This window comes from Protobothrops mucrosquamatus, unplaced genomic scaffold (assembly GCF_001527695.2).
Source record: "Protobothrops mucrosquamatus isolate PMUCROS unplaced genomic scaffold, P.Mucros_1.0 scaffold26, whole genome shotgun sequence".
In the NCBI taxonomy this organism is placed as follows: domain Eukaryota; kingdom Metazoa; phylum Chordata; class Lepidosauria; order Squamata; family Viperidae; genus Protobothrops; species Protobothrops mucrosquamatus.
The window spans coordinates 756,778-773,957 of NW_015386411.1; the positions used below are offsets into that span (position 1 = coordinate 756,778).

The 17,180-nt window shown below is 38.7% G+C and overlaps 1 protein-coding gene across 2 annotated transcripts in view; it reads right to left on the reverse strand.

Annotated features, from left to right (window-relative positions):
* POC1B (POC1 centriolar protein B) overlaps positions 1-16,854 on the reverse strand; it is a 52,232-nt gene extending 35,378 nt beyond the window's left edge. For both annotated transcript variants that reach the window (XM_015810974.1, XM_015810973.1), the window contains exons 1-6: positions 16,577-16,854; positions 13,359-13,443; positions 8,823-8,994; positions 7,417-7,596; positions 5,899-6,006; positions 1,430-1,545 (exon numbers count right to left, since the gene is read on the reverse strand). In XM_015810974.1, coding sequence (XP_015666460.1) covers positions 1,430-1,545; positions 5,899-6,006; positions 7,417-7,596; positions 8,823-8,994; positions 13,359-13,443; positions 16,577-16,591 — 676 coding nt within the window. In that variant the 5' untranslated portion in view covers positions 16,592-16,854. The remainder of the gene's footprint in view (positions 1-1,429; positions 1,546-5,898; positions 6,007-7,416; positions 7,597-8,822; positions 8,995-13,358; positions 13,444-16,576) is intronic.
* Between the last annotated feature and the right edge of the window lie 326 nt (positions 16,855-17,180).

Sequence of the window (17,180 nt, forward strand, 5' to 3'; positions counted from 1 at the left end):
AGTCAGCTTATACTCGAGTATAAACTATAAACTTCAGGACTGGTTAATTTCGGGTGGGATAATTAAAGATGAACAAGTCGGTTTTAGAGAAGGAAGATCAACGGTGGATACAGGAGGATCTGGACAGATTTGAACACAGGGCGCTATCTAACAAAATGAAATTCAATGGTGAAAAAAGTAAGATTCTACATTTAGGCAAGAAAAACAAAATGTACAGATATAGTATAGGGGGTACCTTGCTCAATAGTAGTAACTGTGAGAGGGATCTCGGAGTCCTAGTGGACAATCACCTAAATATGAGCCAGCAGTGTGCTGCAGCTGCCAAAAAAGCCAACACAGTGCTAGGCTGCATTAACAGAGGGATAGAATCAAGATCACGTGAAGTATTAATACCACTTTACAATGCCTTAGTAAGGCCACACTTGGAATACTGCATCCAGTTTTGGTCACCGTGATGTAAAAAAGATGTTGAGACTCTAGACAGAGTACAGAGAAGAGCAACAAAGATGATTAGGGGACTGAAGGCTAAAACATATAAGGAACGGTTGCTGGAATTGGGTATGTCTAGTTTAATGAAGAGAAGTACGGGATGGGGGAGCGTGATAACAGTGTTCCAATATCTCAGGGGCTGCCACAAAGAAGAGGGAGTCAAGCTATTTTCAAAGCGCCTGAAGGCAGGACGAGAAGCAATGGATGGAAACTGATCAAGGAGAGAAGCAATCTAGAACTAAGGAGAAACTTCCTGACAGTGAGAACAATTAACCAGTGGAACAACCTGCCTCTAGAAGCGGTGAATGCTCCAACACTGGAAGTTTTTAAGAAGAGACTGGACAGCCATTTGTCCGAAATGGTATAGGGTTTCCTGCCTGAGCAGGGGGTTACTATGCGCAGTTGCTGGGCATCTTGTCGGATGGGTCAGGCTGTCCTTGCCAATAGATTCAGAAAGTTACAAACAATGAAATACTTTCAGGAACAGAATTATTTAGTCAAGTGGCCCAAGCTACCTTATGAACTAGTTCTTCAAAATGTTTGAAAGACAAAATTTGCTATTACGTATAATGTATATTACATAGCTTTGAAACAATAACCTATACTTTTAATTTATACATACTTGTAAAACATATATAAATGTAATTGAATATACCACTTTTAAAATATTATTGGCATTTGCACAGTATTTCTAAAAATGCACTTTGGAATAGATTCCTATTTTATTAAAGTATGCTGGTATAAAATATGAGCAGGGCAAGAATTGAATTTAAAAACAGTAATTTTAGTAGGGATAAACTTATAAGTAGAGTATTTAGAAATAGAATATCTATTTCCTAGATTTTATTTTTAACTACCAAGTTCTATATATGGATATTTGTTCTGCACTGAAACAAAACACAAAAAGAGGCTAATCAAGTTGTGCTGCATAAACATTTACCTTTATAACGCTGCAGTAATCTGTTTATTCGAATATCCCAAAACTTCACTGTGTGATCAGAACCAGCAGAAACTATACATGTACCATCAGGATTAAAATCTACGTAGTTTGCAAAACTATAAACAAAATTAAAAATAATGGTAGTTATTGTGAAGGAATCAGGTCATCTGTTTATTTCAATGAATTCTTAAGGTATCTTTGCCACATAAGCAGTCCCATTCTGTTTTCCCAACATTTGTGTAAAATAAATAATCCTGAGATATATTAATATCTTTATTATTAAATATCTCAACTTGGATCTCCCTTGCCAAATTCTCTCATCTTGCCTGTAAGATAGCAATCAGGTATCAAAAGAGATATTCCTTTTTATGTTATCAACTTGTAGATATTTACTAAATGGAAGTAGTAATGTAGCTAGAACATGTTCTCAAGCTTAAGTCCTTCTAGATATTTTGAATTACAATTCCTACCAACCTTAATGGAAAATGGTTAAGAAAGGAACTCAAGATATGAGAAGCTGCACGAGAGCCTCCTAAATATTATATGCTATCTTGAGCATTAAATGCCAGTACAAAGCAAGTTGTATTTATGAAAAGTTGCTAATGAAAATTATCACTTTTTAAAAACTGAAATAATAGAAAAATAGAATCACAGGGCTGGAAGGGTCTTTGGACATCTTTTAGTCCACCCTCTGCCCAAGGCAGTAGTCCCTATACCATTCTGGATAAATGGTTGTCCATTTTTTCTTGAAAACCTGAAGCAATGGAGCACCCACAACCTTGGGAGGCAAGCTGTTCCATTATCTATTGAAATTATCAGTCATCCAGGTCATGGTTGTCCCAAAGATACTTTTCAAGAGAGAACTAGACTTTCTTGTTTTTCTTTAAAGACATTTCACTTCTCCTTCAAGAAGCTTCTTCAGCTCCGACCAGATGGTGAGGAATGGAAGGATTTATATTCCTTGCAGATAGCTGGTCATTTGCATTCTTTTAGAGAGTTATTGAGGCCATTTGGAGGTTTGTCTGGGTCCTCAGGGTCACCTGAATAGCGCAAATGGGTGTGGAGCTTTCTTGGAACTGCTGGAAGGACTGTGTTGTGGAGCTGTGCTTTCTGCAGGATGTTTTCTGCCCTGCAGCCTTTCACTGTTGAACACAGGCACAGGCTGTTGGGGATGAGTTTGTGTTGTTTGCATCTCAAACTGAAGCGCAAATGGTTCCTGTAGTATGCAATTTTTCTGAAAATCCGTTCATACTCCCGCACCATTCAAAGGGTGTTCATCTCAAAGTACATAGCTAAATGTCTGTGGAGATTCTCAGTCATCCAGGTCATGGTTGTCCCAAGATGCTTTTTCAGGAGACAACTGGACTTTGTTTTTCTTTGGAGATGTTTCACTTCTTATCCAAGAAGCTTTTTCAGCTCTGACTAGATCAGTGGTGGTGAACCTATGGCACGTGTGCCATAGGCGGCACTCAGAGCCCTCTCTGTGGGCACGTGCACCATGCCCCGGAGATGGCAATTGTCCCTCTTCAACCAGCTGCCCGCTAATTCGCCAAGGTCCCACGTGGCCAGATGCATCCCAGCATGGCTGGTTTCCCTCCCCCCGTCCCATCCCTCCTGGCCTCGCATGCTCTCCTTTTCCTGGGCACGACCCACTGCATTGCCTCCTCAGCTGTTGGCTGGCCATCCAACTCAGAGGTGGCTTCTCTGAACTGCTGGCGTGCTGGCGGCGGGCTGCGGAGCCCCAGAGTGTGCCGATCGAGGGGCCAGCAGGCTGTGACTGCTGATGGACACTGTCGGCCCCCATGCGCTTGCTGGCCTCTGTGTGCGGGGGCTGATGGTGTCAGGCAGTAGCCGCCCTGGCCCGTCTTGCCTTGCCCTGCCCTGCGACAATGGCATCCCCGCCCTGCCTCACCTTGCCTCATCCCGCAGGATGAGCCTCCTACCCACCACCCCACCTGCCAGAGACCCCCTGGATCTCCCCCAACCTGCCCGGCCACCACAGGCATCCCCATGAGCAACATTGAGGTGATCACGTCCACCTTGGCCACACCCACCCAGTCTGCCATGACCACCACCATCCAGTGGGCCACGCCCACCTGGCATCCAGCGATAAATAAGTGGGTTTTGGGTTCCAGTTTGGGCACTCGGTCTCTAAAAGGTTTGCCATCTCTGGACTAGATGGTGGGGAACGGAAGGATTCAACAGTGAAGGGACACAGGGCAGAAAGCACAGCTCCACAACATAGTCCTTTCAACAGTTCCAAGAAGGTTCCACACCAATTTGTGACCCTGTCTATGACCCTGAGGACACAGACAAACATCCAAGTGGCCTCAATGACTCTCTAAAATAATGCAAATGACCAGCTGTCTGCAAGGAATATATATCCTTCCATTCCCCACCATCTAAGAGATTTAGAAGCTTTTTGGATGAGAAGCAAAACGTCTTCAAAGAAAAACAATTAAGTCCAGTTGCTTCTTGAAAATGTACTTTTGGGACAAGCTGTTTCATTGGTTGTTATTAGGAATATTCTCCTTAGTTCCAGGATGAATCTCCCTCTAACAAGCATCTACCCATTGCTACTTGTCCTGCCCTCAGTTCTATGGAGAATAAATCAACCCTCTCTTCCCTGTGACAACCCTTTAAGTATTGGACGACAACTATGTCACCTCAAGCTTTCTCTGTATTAAACTAAACGTACCTAGTTCCCTTAGCTGTTCATCATACAATTTGACCTACAGACCCTTTATAATCTTTGTTGTTCTTTTCTACACTGTTTCTAGGGTCTCAGTATCTTTTTTATATTGTGACTAGAATTGGGTGCAGTATTCCACGTGTGGCCCCACTAGTGCAGTATAGAATGGTACTATCTTTCTGAATCTTGAGTTGATCTTCCAAAGTGTTGGCAATTCCCCTTGGTGTTATCTTCAAATTTGCAAACTATATTATGTGTGCATATGTATGCTCCAGAACAATTTCAACTCAGGACTGAACATAATGGAGCATTAGATGTTCTATCAGCCATAACCAAGGAAGAAAACCTGAGCCAGTCTGAAAGAGAATATGGCCACTGCATTTTTTGCTTTTTCCTTATATCTAAAGTAGGATTCCAATATTGTAGAGAGCAGAGCATTTAACAAAAGATAGCTCCACATACATTTAAGACCAACATTATAGATTTACACATATGTATATAATTAAAAATACCTTAGACAATAATATTCAAAAGTATGGAAAAATGTTCTATTTCAATGTACTTCCAATCTCAAGCCACTGAATGGGCAGGAGAAAGGAGAAGGAATTGAGGTGACCTTGTCTTGTCACCTCAATAATCTTTGTTTATGTTTATTAAGGAATAAGTAGCTGGGATGTTTGGGGCTTCCGGTTATGGGCAGTAGCGCAAATAGCTGAGGGATCGTGGGGCTCCGCACCCTATGGCCAATTCTTTTCTGTTTGGGGACCCTAAATGGACCTAAAGTCGCCCCAGGGAGGCAACAAAAAAGGTGGGAAGCCCCGTCGACCGTGCAGAGATGGCAGTCGATCCGGTCGTTTAGGGAAAGCTCTCCAGAAACCAGCAGAAGAAAAGCTAGCTTCACTTCAGAGTCTAGCCCAAGTTACAAGCAGCTGAAGCCAAAAAGCACTAATTTAAGCTTGGTCGTAAACATGTTCGGAACTGGATAAGAATATTGATTTTCTCTCTTCTACTTAATATTTGATTTCCTGGAAAAAAAGAAAAAAACCCCAAGAAGCAAAAATCCTCCGAAAGTGAGGAGGGGGATTCTTGCCCCACCCTCCCACAGAAGGAAGCGGTGAATTAAATTTTTATGGGGGACAGAAATATATTGAAATGAAATGAATATAAGACTTAAATTTGGATAAGTTTGAAATTGGTGGAATTTGTTAAGATTTTCTCTCCAAAAGATTATTGATGAAAATAGAAGAAAGTAATTGTTTGTTCTGAAAACTGAAAAAATGAACTGGTGCTGACATCTAGTGGTGGATGAAGATATATAACTGTAGGTGCTCTAATACAAGAACTGACAGAAAGCCCAGTAAAAGATAGCTTATTTTTGTGACCTTCAATGTCTTAACTAAACAGAGAACAGCTGAAACAAAAAGAAAACATTTTGGGCTATCTACAAGGCAAGAACTATAAACTTTAGGGAAAAAAATTGACCTTCCTGGACGATGTGGTTGTTAAATACTAGAAAAATATTTATATTAAATTATCTATCAAAATATTAAGAAACGTAAAAGTAGCTGAGATGTTTGATAAACAAAAAGGAATTGCTGTTGTATGGTGTTTACAGAAAGTCCTGGTCACAAGTTGGAAAAATTGAGTAACAAGGTAGCTCAATCAAAATAAAAGGAACCAGCAGTTTAGTTTTTGTGCTGGTTCAACCACTACCTGCTGATATAGCTATAATTATCAATAACATATTTTCCTTTGTTTTTAAATAAATATAACTTACCCATCATAATCTATTATATTATTAATACATATCTTGTTTCTTATATCCCAGATTTTAACAGTTTTATCTTCACTGCAAGACACTACTAATCTTCCATCTGGTGAATATCTAAAAAGAAAAAAAAAGAGAGGGGGAAAGATCTGTATATTTAGAAATAATATTTAAATGATCTTCAGTTGTAAAATTGGTGATAATACAGTATACAAGCATTAAGGAATTGACACTGAACTGGTTCATCCAACTACCATTTATGGCTATGCTGAAAATAGCTAGAGCTCATAAGTACAGCTCATAAGGACATGCTCTAGTGGAATGGGACAAATCGCCACAGCCAACTCACCATGGCCAACTCGCCTGTCAACTCGTGACAGGACAACTCACCATCATCAACTGGCCATGGGACAACTCACTGCAGGATAATTCAACAATTCAATTTAATTATTTAAAATAATTAAAAAAATATTTTAATTTTTGTCATCCACATTTTGTTTTGTCCCTCCTTTGGCATCCTTTCTTTAATGATTCTATTGCACTGTTTCTTCGATATTACTGTAACTCTTGTACTGTGGCGAGTTGGCCATGGTGAGTTGACTGTGGGGAGTTGGCTGTGGTGAATTGTCATAGTCACCTCCCTAGTCATCTCCCATTTAGACTATTGTGATGCATTTTACAGGGGGGCTACCCTTCAAGGGTATCTGGAAGCAGCAGCTGTGCAAAATGCATTGACCTGCACAATTATGTATGCTCTTAAGAGGATACATGTTAACAATTCTGCTTTGTGAGTGGTCTGCTTCAGGATCCAATTCAAAGTGCTTGTTTTGACTTTTAAAGCCCTAATATGCACCAAGGTTATCTGAGGGATTGCCTCTTCCTGATTACATTTCCCTGTCTGATCAAGTCTGGCAGGAGAAGCATGTTGCAGATTCCATCTGCAAAGGAATTCCACTTGACAGGACCTAGGAGGCAAGCCTTTTCTCACTCTCTGGGACATCATCCCTCCAGAGATTAGGTGAGCTCCAACTCTCTTCCAGAAAATCCTTAAAACGTGTTTACTTTAACAAACCTGGGGATCCCCTCGTAATAGGGAGTATGCATGTTTACTGTATTATGTGTAAGATTCACATTCTTGTGATTTTGTTTCTATCGTTATTTATTGTTTTAATCATTTTTAATTGTTTTTATAGTATGCTTTTGATTTTATGTTACCCATATGGGTGGCCATATACAGCATATGTAATAAATAAATAAATACACTTTTTGCTCACATTACCTGTTTTATTTGGGGATAACTTCAGATATTCAATATATGACAAGTAAAAGACCGTACCTATTTGTTTGTTTGCATCCAACTTTTTTCCCATGTTAGAATTCAGGGCAATGATTACAGGATTCTGAGCCCTTTCTATGTACAATCTAGGTATGCTTCAGCAAGGATGCTGCACCCGTATCTTCACTATACATTTTGAGATCATTGAGAAAAGCAATTATCTTTAGGAAGGTAATGAATTAAAAACTTACTTTGCACAACGCACCCAGTGTGTATGCTGGGATAAAGAAAACAAAAGATGTTGGCTGCAAATGCTCCACACTTTCACTGACTTGTCATTAGATGCAGTGACTAGAAACTGACTATCATTTGAGAAGTTCACACTGCGGACGGGAGCAGTATGGCCCTTTAATGATGTGGATTCACCATGGCTATAAAGAAATTAAAAAACATATGTTTTAGCAAAAACTAATCATATGAGTTTAAAATAATATAGATTCCAGCCTCAATCTATCTTGTTTAAAGTGATGCATTCCCAAAAGACCTTTATTTCATGTCTGATATGGTATGTTTCTGTGAATAGAATTCTTTCACAAATAATATAATTAATAATATTAGTATTGTATTAATTGTTTTAAGATGAGAATAAGCTTAGGCATGGTCTAACAAAATGCTATTGCTAAAAACATACAGGTAGTTGTGAACATACAACCACAATAGGGCATGGAATTTCAGTTATAAGTCACTGCTGTTGTAAGTCAAGGCACCACGTGACTGGATTAGATTTTATGACCATTTTACAATGGCTGTAGAATGAGTCAGTGTAGTCACTAAGTGAATCATCTGATTGTTAAGCAAATCCAGCATATCTAATAGGTGTTTTTTGCCATTTTCTCCAAGAGAACAGCAAAAATCATTACAAATCAGTTATGTGACTGCAGGACATTGCAATTCGTTGTAAATATGCGAGCCAGTTGCCAAGCATCGAAAATGAGATCCTATGACCATGGGGAAGGGAAAGTATGGCAGCCTTAATTTTAAGGATGGGTCTTAAGTGGCTTTTTAAAAGTTCTTTGTAATTTTGGTCATTAAGTGAAGACTACCTTTATTTCCACTCTGTTTTAACAAAGGTTAAAGTACTTATTTGTTATTCCAAAGTGTACAATTTGTGACCCTCAATAATTTCTTTGCAATTTTTAGAGATTCCTTTCCAAATATGCTGCCAAACTTTGGTAATATGGATTTCTGCAATTTTGAGGCATGCAAATATTTTTTAAAAATGTATATTGCATGCATTGACTATATTGGAAAAATGGCCTCAAAATTTCAAACAATACAAGCCTGGGCCATGGGAATTTCATCATCTTACCTCATCATCTTAAAATCCTCACCCCCACAAATATTAAACAAGTTCCCCTGCACTAAAGCCTCATACATTTTGACTTATGGGGTTAACAGAGGATATTTTTTTATTTCTTAATCCAGAAATGTATATAAAATAGATAGCTAAAAAGATATTTTCCAGAATCACTTTAGGCGTTTCTTCTTTAAATTAGCTTTTAGCTAATTTAGCTTTCCTATTAGAGAAATTGGCTAAGTCACTTTTATGTAAAATAAGTATAATTGAAACAAAATAAATGGAACCAATGCCACTTACATGCAAGGAATCCATAATCTGGCGGTTCGGTCTTCAGAAGCAGATGCCAACAGGTATCCATCTGGTGAAAACTGTACACTAGTTACAGCTTCTAAATGACCCACAAACCTGAAGGCTTTTGAATTTGGCCTCAAATTCCACATCATGAGAAACCTATCCAGAGAAGAGGTGGCTACAAAGAAGGAATTATAAAGTTTTAATACAAAAAGTAAGTTGATGTAGAAATCCGACATAGATATCAGCACATCAATTATTATTTTTCCGCTTCCGGTTTTGCCCAGTAGCCCAGCAGACAAGGGATCACAGGGCTCCACACCCTACGGATGATTTCTGCCTGTTAGGGGACCCTAAATGGGCCTAAAGTCACCCCGTAGAGGCGATAAAGAAGGAGGGAAGTCCTGCTGAGTGCGGAGAGATGGCAGTCGATCCGATCGATTTGGGAAAAGCTTTCCAGAAACCAGCAGGAGAAAGGCTAGCTTAACTTCAGAGTCTAGCCCAAGCTACAAGTAGCCGAAGCCCAAAAGCACTATTTTAAGCTGACTGTAAACAACATGCTTGGAACTGGGTAAGAACAGTGATTTTCTCTCTTCTACCTGATAATTGATTTCCTGGGGGGAAAAAACCCCAAGAAGCAAAAAGCCTCTGAAAGTGACAAGGAGGGGGATCTTTGCCCCACCCTCCTACATGCAAAAGTGGCAAATTAAACCTTTAAGTGGGGACAGAAATATACTGAAATGAAATGAATATAAGACCTAAATCTGGATAAGTTTGAAATTAGTGGAATGTGTTAAGATTTGTTTTTTAAATCATGAAAATAGAAGAAAACAATTGTTTATTTTGAAAACTGAAAAACAAACTAGTGCTCATATCTTGTGGTGGATGAAAATATAGTAGTTGCTTCAATATAGGAACTGGCAAAACCCAGGAAAAGATAACTTGTTTTTGGTGACCATTAATGTCTTAATAACAGAGAACAGCTGTGACAAAAAAAGAAAACATCTTGGGCTACCTACAAAGCAAGAATTATAAACTTTAGAAGAAGAAAAAAAATGACCTTTCTGGATTACAAATACTTATTCAACTGTGACTTTAAAGCTGTTTGCAGAGAAAGGAAAACCCTGATTTTTGACTATCATGGAAAACCAGAGATCTGCAGAAAGAATATACCAAGAAAAAACAAATACTTTCTAGGAGAAGATGTATGCTATGTTGCAACTAATTCAAACATCAATGATCTCAAACCACGAGGAAATTAAAAATAACTTTGAAAATATAAATGAATACATCTCCAATTTAACTTTACAACAAAAAACTCTCAGAAAATAAAAATAGAGAGTAAGCAGATAAAACAGACAACTGGTGAACCAGAGAAGAGAGATTTAAAGACGGAACCTAACAACAGAAGGAAGTATGACTCAACCTAGGTGGAAAAAAACTTACAGGAAATAATGGACATGGAAAAGATAACTTATACTCTAAGATCACAAAATAAGCCTGAGGACAAGAAAAAAGATTTGACAAAATGGATTACAGAACTGCCAGGAGAACTACGAGAACTTAAGAGACAAAAAATGATAAGAGAAATTAAGAGAGAGAGAAAGGGGAAAAAAAATCAATGAATATGAAGGGGCAAAACCTTCCTATAAAAACATCTCACTTGATTTGCCTTTTGTACCTACAACAAAATTCACAAGATTATGGGAAGACTCTTTAATTCAGAGAAACATATTGATCAGGAAAGATGTCTGGCAAAAAAAAAAAAGGCTAAAGTGAGAATCAAGAAATTAGATGATGGGATCTATCAGAGGGAATATTTGAAAATTAAACATCTGTTTGAATGTGGTTAAAGAAATAGAAAGATTTCGGATATAAATGGATTTTAGTTTAAGAGGGATGAGCCCCTCAAGTAATACAATATTTTTTCTTTCTTTTTTCCTTTGTGTTTTGTTTTTTGACATGAGAAATATAAAAATGTTGGGATGGTTTATATAAAGGAAATGTTTTAGATACTTAAGTGAAACTGATCTTGAGAAAAATTCCAATGGATAGAAATGTTTTGATTAGATCTAAAAGATTAGATAATTGGATTTATTAAATGGAACACTTAAAGATTAAACATATGCTTGAATATGGTGAAAAAGAAGAGAAAAATTCTGGATATAAATGTACATTAGTCTAAGAGGGATATGTATTTTAAGTAGTATACTATCTTCTTATTTCTTTCTTTTTTTTAAGATATGAGAAATGTAAAAGTGTTGGTATGGCCTATATGAGGAAAAAGACTTAAATATTTAAGTGCAATGAAAATCTTAACCAGTAAGAATGTCTTGAATATTGTGGAGAAAACAAATTTAAATAAGAATTTTAAACAGGATCTATGATAAGGCAATCAAGATGATCAGTTGGAAAAGAAGCTTTATATCAGTGGTTCTCAACCTTTTTAATGCCGCGACCCCAACCGGTCGTAAGTCGAGGACTAAACCGGTCATAAGTCGAGGACTACCCAACCGGTCGTAAGTCGAGGACTTTCCCTGCCCGGGAGCGCCGCGCTTGCGTGGTTCCGCCCCCTGCGCCGGCTGAGGCGTAGCTGGCAAGCAGCAGAGACGGAGCAGGCCGACCACCAGCTGGCCCAGCCCAAGGGAGGTAAGGCACCCACCGGAAAAGGGGGAAAAAAATAGCGGACAAAAAAAATGGTGGACAAAAAAAATGGCGGACAGCCTTGCTTGGCGACCCCCGTGAAATGGTCGATCGACCCCAAATGGGGTCCCAACCCACAGGTTGAGAACCACTGCTTTATATCAATGTGGTTATTATTTTCAGAAATATTAGAAAAATGTTTATATTAAATTGTTATTTATCCAAATAATAAGAATTGTATTAATTCAAGGTTGGCAAAAGAGAACATTTTTGAAAGAAGAGAACATCAAGCAAAGCTATTATGTGGACTATAGAATTATAGAAACTAATTGTTATTGTTTTTAAATATAAACTCAGACAACACAATGTTTACCAAATATTAAGGTGTTTATGTAAAAAAATAATAATAAAACATATTTTTTTTTAAAAAGTGTTATTTTTCCACTTGGTCTACCTATTTCCAGATTGAAAACTGATTGTCTACCCTGAAACTACTAGATTCTCAAACAATCTTGCCCAGAAACATCCCACATAATTTATAGGGCATAAAGTCCTTCCATTATTTATAATGCTTTTGATTTTGTTATTATTTTTAGTATATGATATATTTAGTTATTAGTTAGTTATAGGACCTCACAAAGGGCCAGAAGCTGCCTCTGCTGGGGACACCTTATTGGTAGCAATGGGGAGAAGATAGCAAAAGTGACTCGGGCCCTCAGGGGAGTTGCAGGGTTAGGCTATGAGTGCAGGATGGCCAAAAAGACAGAAATAATTAAGAGTGGGGATGGAGGCATGTGTGTGACAGAGAAGGAGAAGCGTGAGGTCTTTACTTAATGACTGCAACTAGGACTACTACTGGTATAACTGCCATTGCTAAGCATTTTGGTCACGTGATGTTTTGTCTAATGATTGTTCGCTTAGTGATGGAACTTCTGGTCCCAATTAGAGTCATTAAGTAAGGACTACCTGTAATATTGTTTATTTTGAAAAGAAATAGTGTCATCATCTGTCTTGCTGAATTTACATTGACAAATACCAAATGATTAAAATCTGGATATAAGAACATCATATTTAGGATGTATTATCCTAATAATTATCCTAATATAATAATTATTATATCCTAATAAATAGAAACAGGGAGATCAGGAGTTCTTGTCCAGTCTTAGGCACAAAGCCAGCTGGATGACCTTAGGCCTGTCACTTTCTCAGTCCTAGGAAGGAGGCAATGGCAAACCACCTCTGAAAATCCAGAAAATTGTAGGGACTTGTCCAAGCACTCTCTGAGAATCAGATATGAATGAACGGTTGTTTAAAAGAAAACAACTGTTACTACCTGTAGAAAACTTATACATCTGTCTAAGGCAAGACCTATCTCTTGTATCCCTTTAATTGATTCTATTGATAACTACACCATTAGAGGATAAGGTTCTACCCAGTGCTTTTTTTGAAAAAAAAAAAAAAAAAAAAGGTGCTGGAACTTACACACGTCATACAACCTGCCTTGCCTACCCTACAAGGTTCCATCCAAAAAAGGCGCCGGAACTCCATTCTGGGCGTTCTATGACAAAAAAAGCCCTGGTTCTACCTATACATTTCCATAACTGTTCTCATTCTAGAAGATATTCTGCTACATTAAGCAACATTAATATAGTTCAGTAGGTTTATTCTAGAACCTAATGAACTATATTAAGCCTACCTTCAATACCAAAGAGCTGGATACTACTTACAGATAAGAATAATCATCTATGGCAGTATATTGGCACCTCTTGCCTTGAAGTTATAATTGTCTTAAAGTATGGACTTCAGCAAGTAGCATAGTTACATTTGTTTTTAATCTATAGAGAGAATATTATGAGATCAAAGAATTAACATTTTCAGATATGCTTCAGGTGGACTTACCAAGCACTTTAGTATTTGGACTGAAAGCAACGCAAGTGACTGCATCTTTGTGACCTTTAAAATGACGAATCAAAACAGGATCTTCCTATAGTAGAGAAATATATACAAATATGTATATTCATTTTTATAATATTTAACTCTAAGGTGGATTTTTATACTATTACATTTGCTGTTTTTATATTTGTTTTTTTCAACTGTTGTATGCTGCCCAGAGTCACTTTTTGTCAAATGGGCAGTTCATAAATTTGATAAAGGACAATTATTTAAATACTAATTTGATACAGTAATATATTGTCGAAGAGTTAGTACATGAAGATGCTACAATCCATCTTTTGTTTTCAACCCTTTTCTTATATCCCACATAATGAGACCAATAGAATCCAAATGAGTAATTAGCATCTTTTGCTTTTATTCACTGTAAAAAACTAGGGGCCAACAGAATGCCCCAGAAAATCAGGACTTTCAATGCTGGCCAAATACCAAGCATTTCTCACTTTCCCAAGGTTGGGGAAAGTACTAGCAGTGCTCCTACTGATGATAAAAGATATATTGAACTCCCTCTATATGAATGGGATTGCCCTTGCTGTTTAATGGCAATTGAAACACGTGCCTATGTATTACCATATTTTATTTTCCATAGCTCCTCAAGTCTTTATTGTGTGCTGGGAGTATATGTGAAGAGTTATAAATTCCCAGCAGGGTCACCTAAGGGATGAAGGTCATTCAGCTGCCCAAATAAAGAAAGCAGGTACTTATATTGAACAGCTGCAAAATAGGAATACATTGGAGAGAGAAACAATGACAAAAGCATCCATTCGTACAGTGCAGAACAAGGTAAACCACTCCTTTACTTTACCAAGAATAGAATAGAAATGAATATGAGTAAAAATACAGGAATAAAAAATAAAATAATTAATAATACAGTGCAGGATAATGGATCCCTCATCTTAGATGGCACTCAGCATGTTATTAAAGGTAAAGCTGAAGATCTTTCGAAGTATGGGTAGTCTTCGACTTATGACCATAATTGAGTCCAACATTTTTGTTGCTAAGTGAGACATTTGTTAGATGAGTTTTGTCCCATTTTACCACCTTCCTTGCCATTGTTGTTAAATGAATCACTGAGTTGTTAGGTTAGTAACACGGTTGCTAAGTGAATCTGGCTTCCCCATTGACTTTGTTTGTCAGAAGGTTGCAAAAGGTAATCACATGACCCCAGAGCACTGAATTTTGATCATGTGACCATAGGGATGCTGCAACAGTCATAAGTGTGAAAACGGTCATAAATCACTGTTTTCAATGTAACAATCATTTTTTTTTATTGTAACTTCAAATTGTCATTGAATGGTTATAAGTGGAGGACTACCTGTACTGTCTAAAATGTGGTTAGATTAAAGCCTTTTGGACTTCTACTTGTTGACGTTACCATAGAGGAAAAGACAATCCAAATCTGCAAAGACAGAATTATAGTAGGTACAAGGAAGGTAAGGAGCATGAAAAGAGGAAAGCTCAACACAATGTAAGTTGAAATGAAACAACTACAAATTAACATTTTAGGTACCAGCAAATTGAGATGGACTGCAATCGAACACTTTTAATCAAAATATATTATTTACTACTCAGGTTATAAAAAACAAAGATGGAATTACATTTTTATCTTTGGGAAGGATATTGGCTCCAATGCAATCAGTGTTTAAATATTTTTCATTAAATATCAAAATAACATTTCTATGCTGCACTATCTGGGGAGACAGAAAGAAGTGAACTTCACAATCAGCATTAATGAGAAATAAAATATGGCTTCTATTTAAAGGAAGAGCAACTATTTTTTCCTTCTTCACCAGATATAGAAAACTGGATTGTGTAAACATAGCCCTAACATCACATAGCCAAGAATGACAAATGAGTGAGTGAGGGAGTAATATGCAACTTTTTCATGACCAACCCTACATGTGGAACTGCCAAGAAAAAAAAAAAAAGGAGGCGGCAACATGATTCCTTTTGTAGTGGTAGCTAAGGCAATTGAGCAGGAAGACAAAGTTGGAGCTGTTGGTATCTTTTGATTGCAAGCAGCATGACTGATAAAAAAACTGGAAATTAAATTTTTAAAAGATTTCTGGATTAGGATCCCGTTCTCTGCAGTTGCTTTTCCTCTACTGCACAGCAAAAATAAAATAAAAAACTAAAATCTAAAATTTCATGGTCACAGCTATACCTGACAATCATATGTTAATAGGGTTTGATAAGTGTTTTTTTCTATGATTTTTTTTAATTGGTAGTCTCTGGAGTTTTTCCACTTAAATATTTAAACTTGACATCCTTTGGAATCCCTGGTACTTTCTAAGGTTGGCTATTTGCTTGCAGACTTTTCAAGCAAAGTGCAACCAAACAACCAGGGTCAGAGAGCACCAAGGATTCCACAGTTCAATCAGAAACTACATATATTCTCTTCTATTGATATCCTTTAGCTTCCCAGGCCATAGATTGGCAACCAAAAAGGAGCCTGTAGCTCCCGTTTGATCGCTTCTCCAAATCCAGCAGCTTTTTCCTTCACAACAGCTGTTTAAACCCCCTTTTTAAAAGTACGTACCAAAAACAAACAAAAAAACACCTCAGTCCTTTATAGTCTATCTGTACGGCGTAGCCCTTTTCCCTAAAGCAGCGTTTCTCAACCTTGACAATTTTAAGGCATGTGGACTTCAACTCCCAGAATTCCACAGCCAGCATTGCTGGCTGTGGAATTCTGGGAGTTGAAGTCCACATGCCTTAAAATTGTCAAGGTTGAGAAACACTGCCCTAAAGGCTTCTCAGGGATGCTGGGGCTGAGAATTCAGGAGTTACTATTCAGTGCAACGGCACCAAGGCGGAGAAGTACTTGTCGGCTGTGTTAGCACTTCACCCCGCCCTGGCTCATCAGATCATAGTTTACTCAATTCCATATTCTGGCTTCGCAGGAAACACTGAACCAAAAAGAAATCCCCCACCCCGCCCTCAACGAGATGCGTTCAGCGTTCCTGGCTACGAAAGCAGTTCGTGGTTGATTTGTGATTCAAGGCACTGCGAAAGCACAACCGTCAATTACCAGCCATCGGCTCGGCCAAACACGTGAGCAAACAGCGAAAGCGAAAGGAAGCAATGTGGTGGAGGGGGCGAGAGACCCTTCCCACCCACAACCACCTGCGAAACGAGCAGCGCCCCACTCAAATGACTGGCCGTACCAGAGCGGACGCCATCCGGACTCCGGACAAAGGAGGAGGGGTCTTTCTTCCCTGAGCCGGTTCCAGAGCCCATCAAATCGCCCGCGCTCTAGGCCGGATCAGTCGAGCCCCGACTTTGCCTCCTGCGCTGCCGGCGAGAAGGCCTTGGAAAGGAAGCGAGTCCTTCGCCGCCTCTCCTCGAGAAGGAAAACAAGGCAGACACTGGCAGGGAGAAAAGGGCTCGCCTCTTTCAAAGCCGAGCTCGGACATCCACGCCATCGGTACTCGGCTCTCCTTAATAGGGCCCTTCCGCAGGGGGTGTCGAAGCTGGGCCTGTTGCTTAGTGACAGCGCGCGCGTGACCAGCACATCTCGCCAGTGATTGGTGGAACAGTGGGCGGGTTTCCAGGGAGGAGAGGCTGCGCTAAGAGAAAAATGGTCTCTCCTTCGCTCTGAGTAGTTTTTCTCTTGAAATTAAGCTGGAGGGGTTTTGTTATATCCCGTTTTAGTATGCGGAAAACAGACGCTTTCTTCAAGTGGAGCACCTTGAAGCTATCATCCTAATGATTCCAAGGGCAGCCCATGTTGTTATTGTGAATTGTGGTTTGCTACTGTTCTTCTTCACA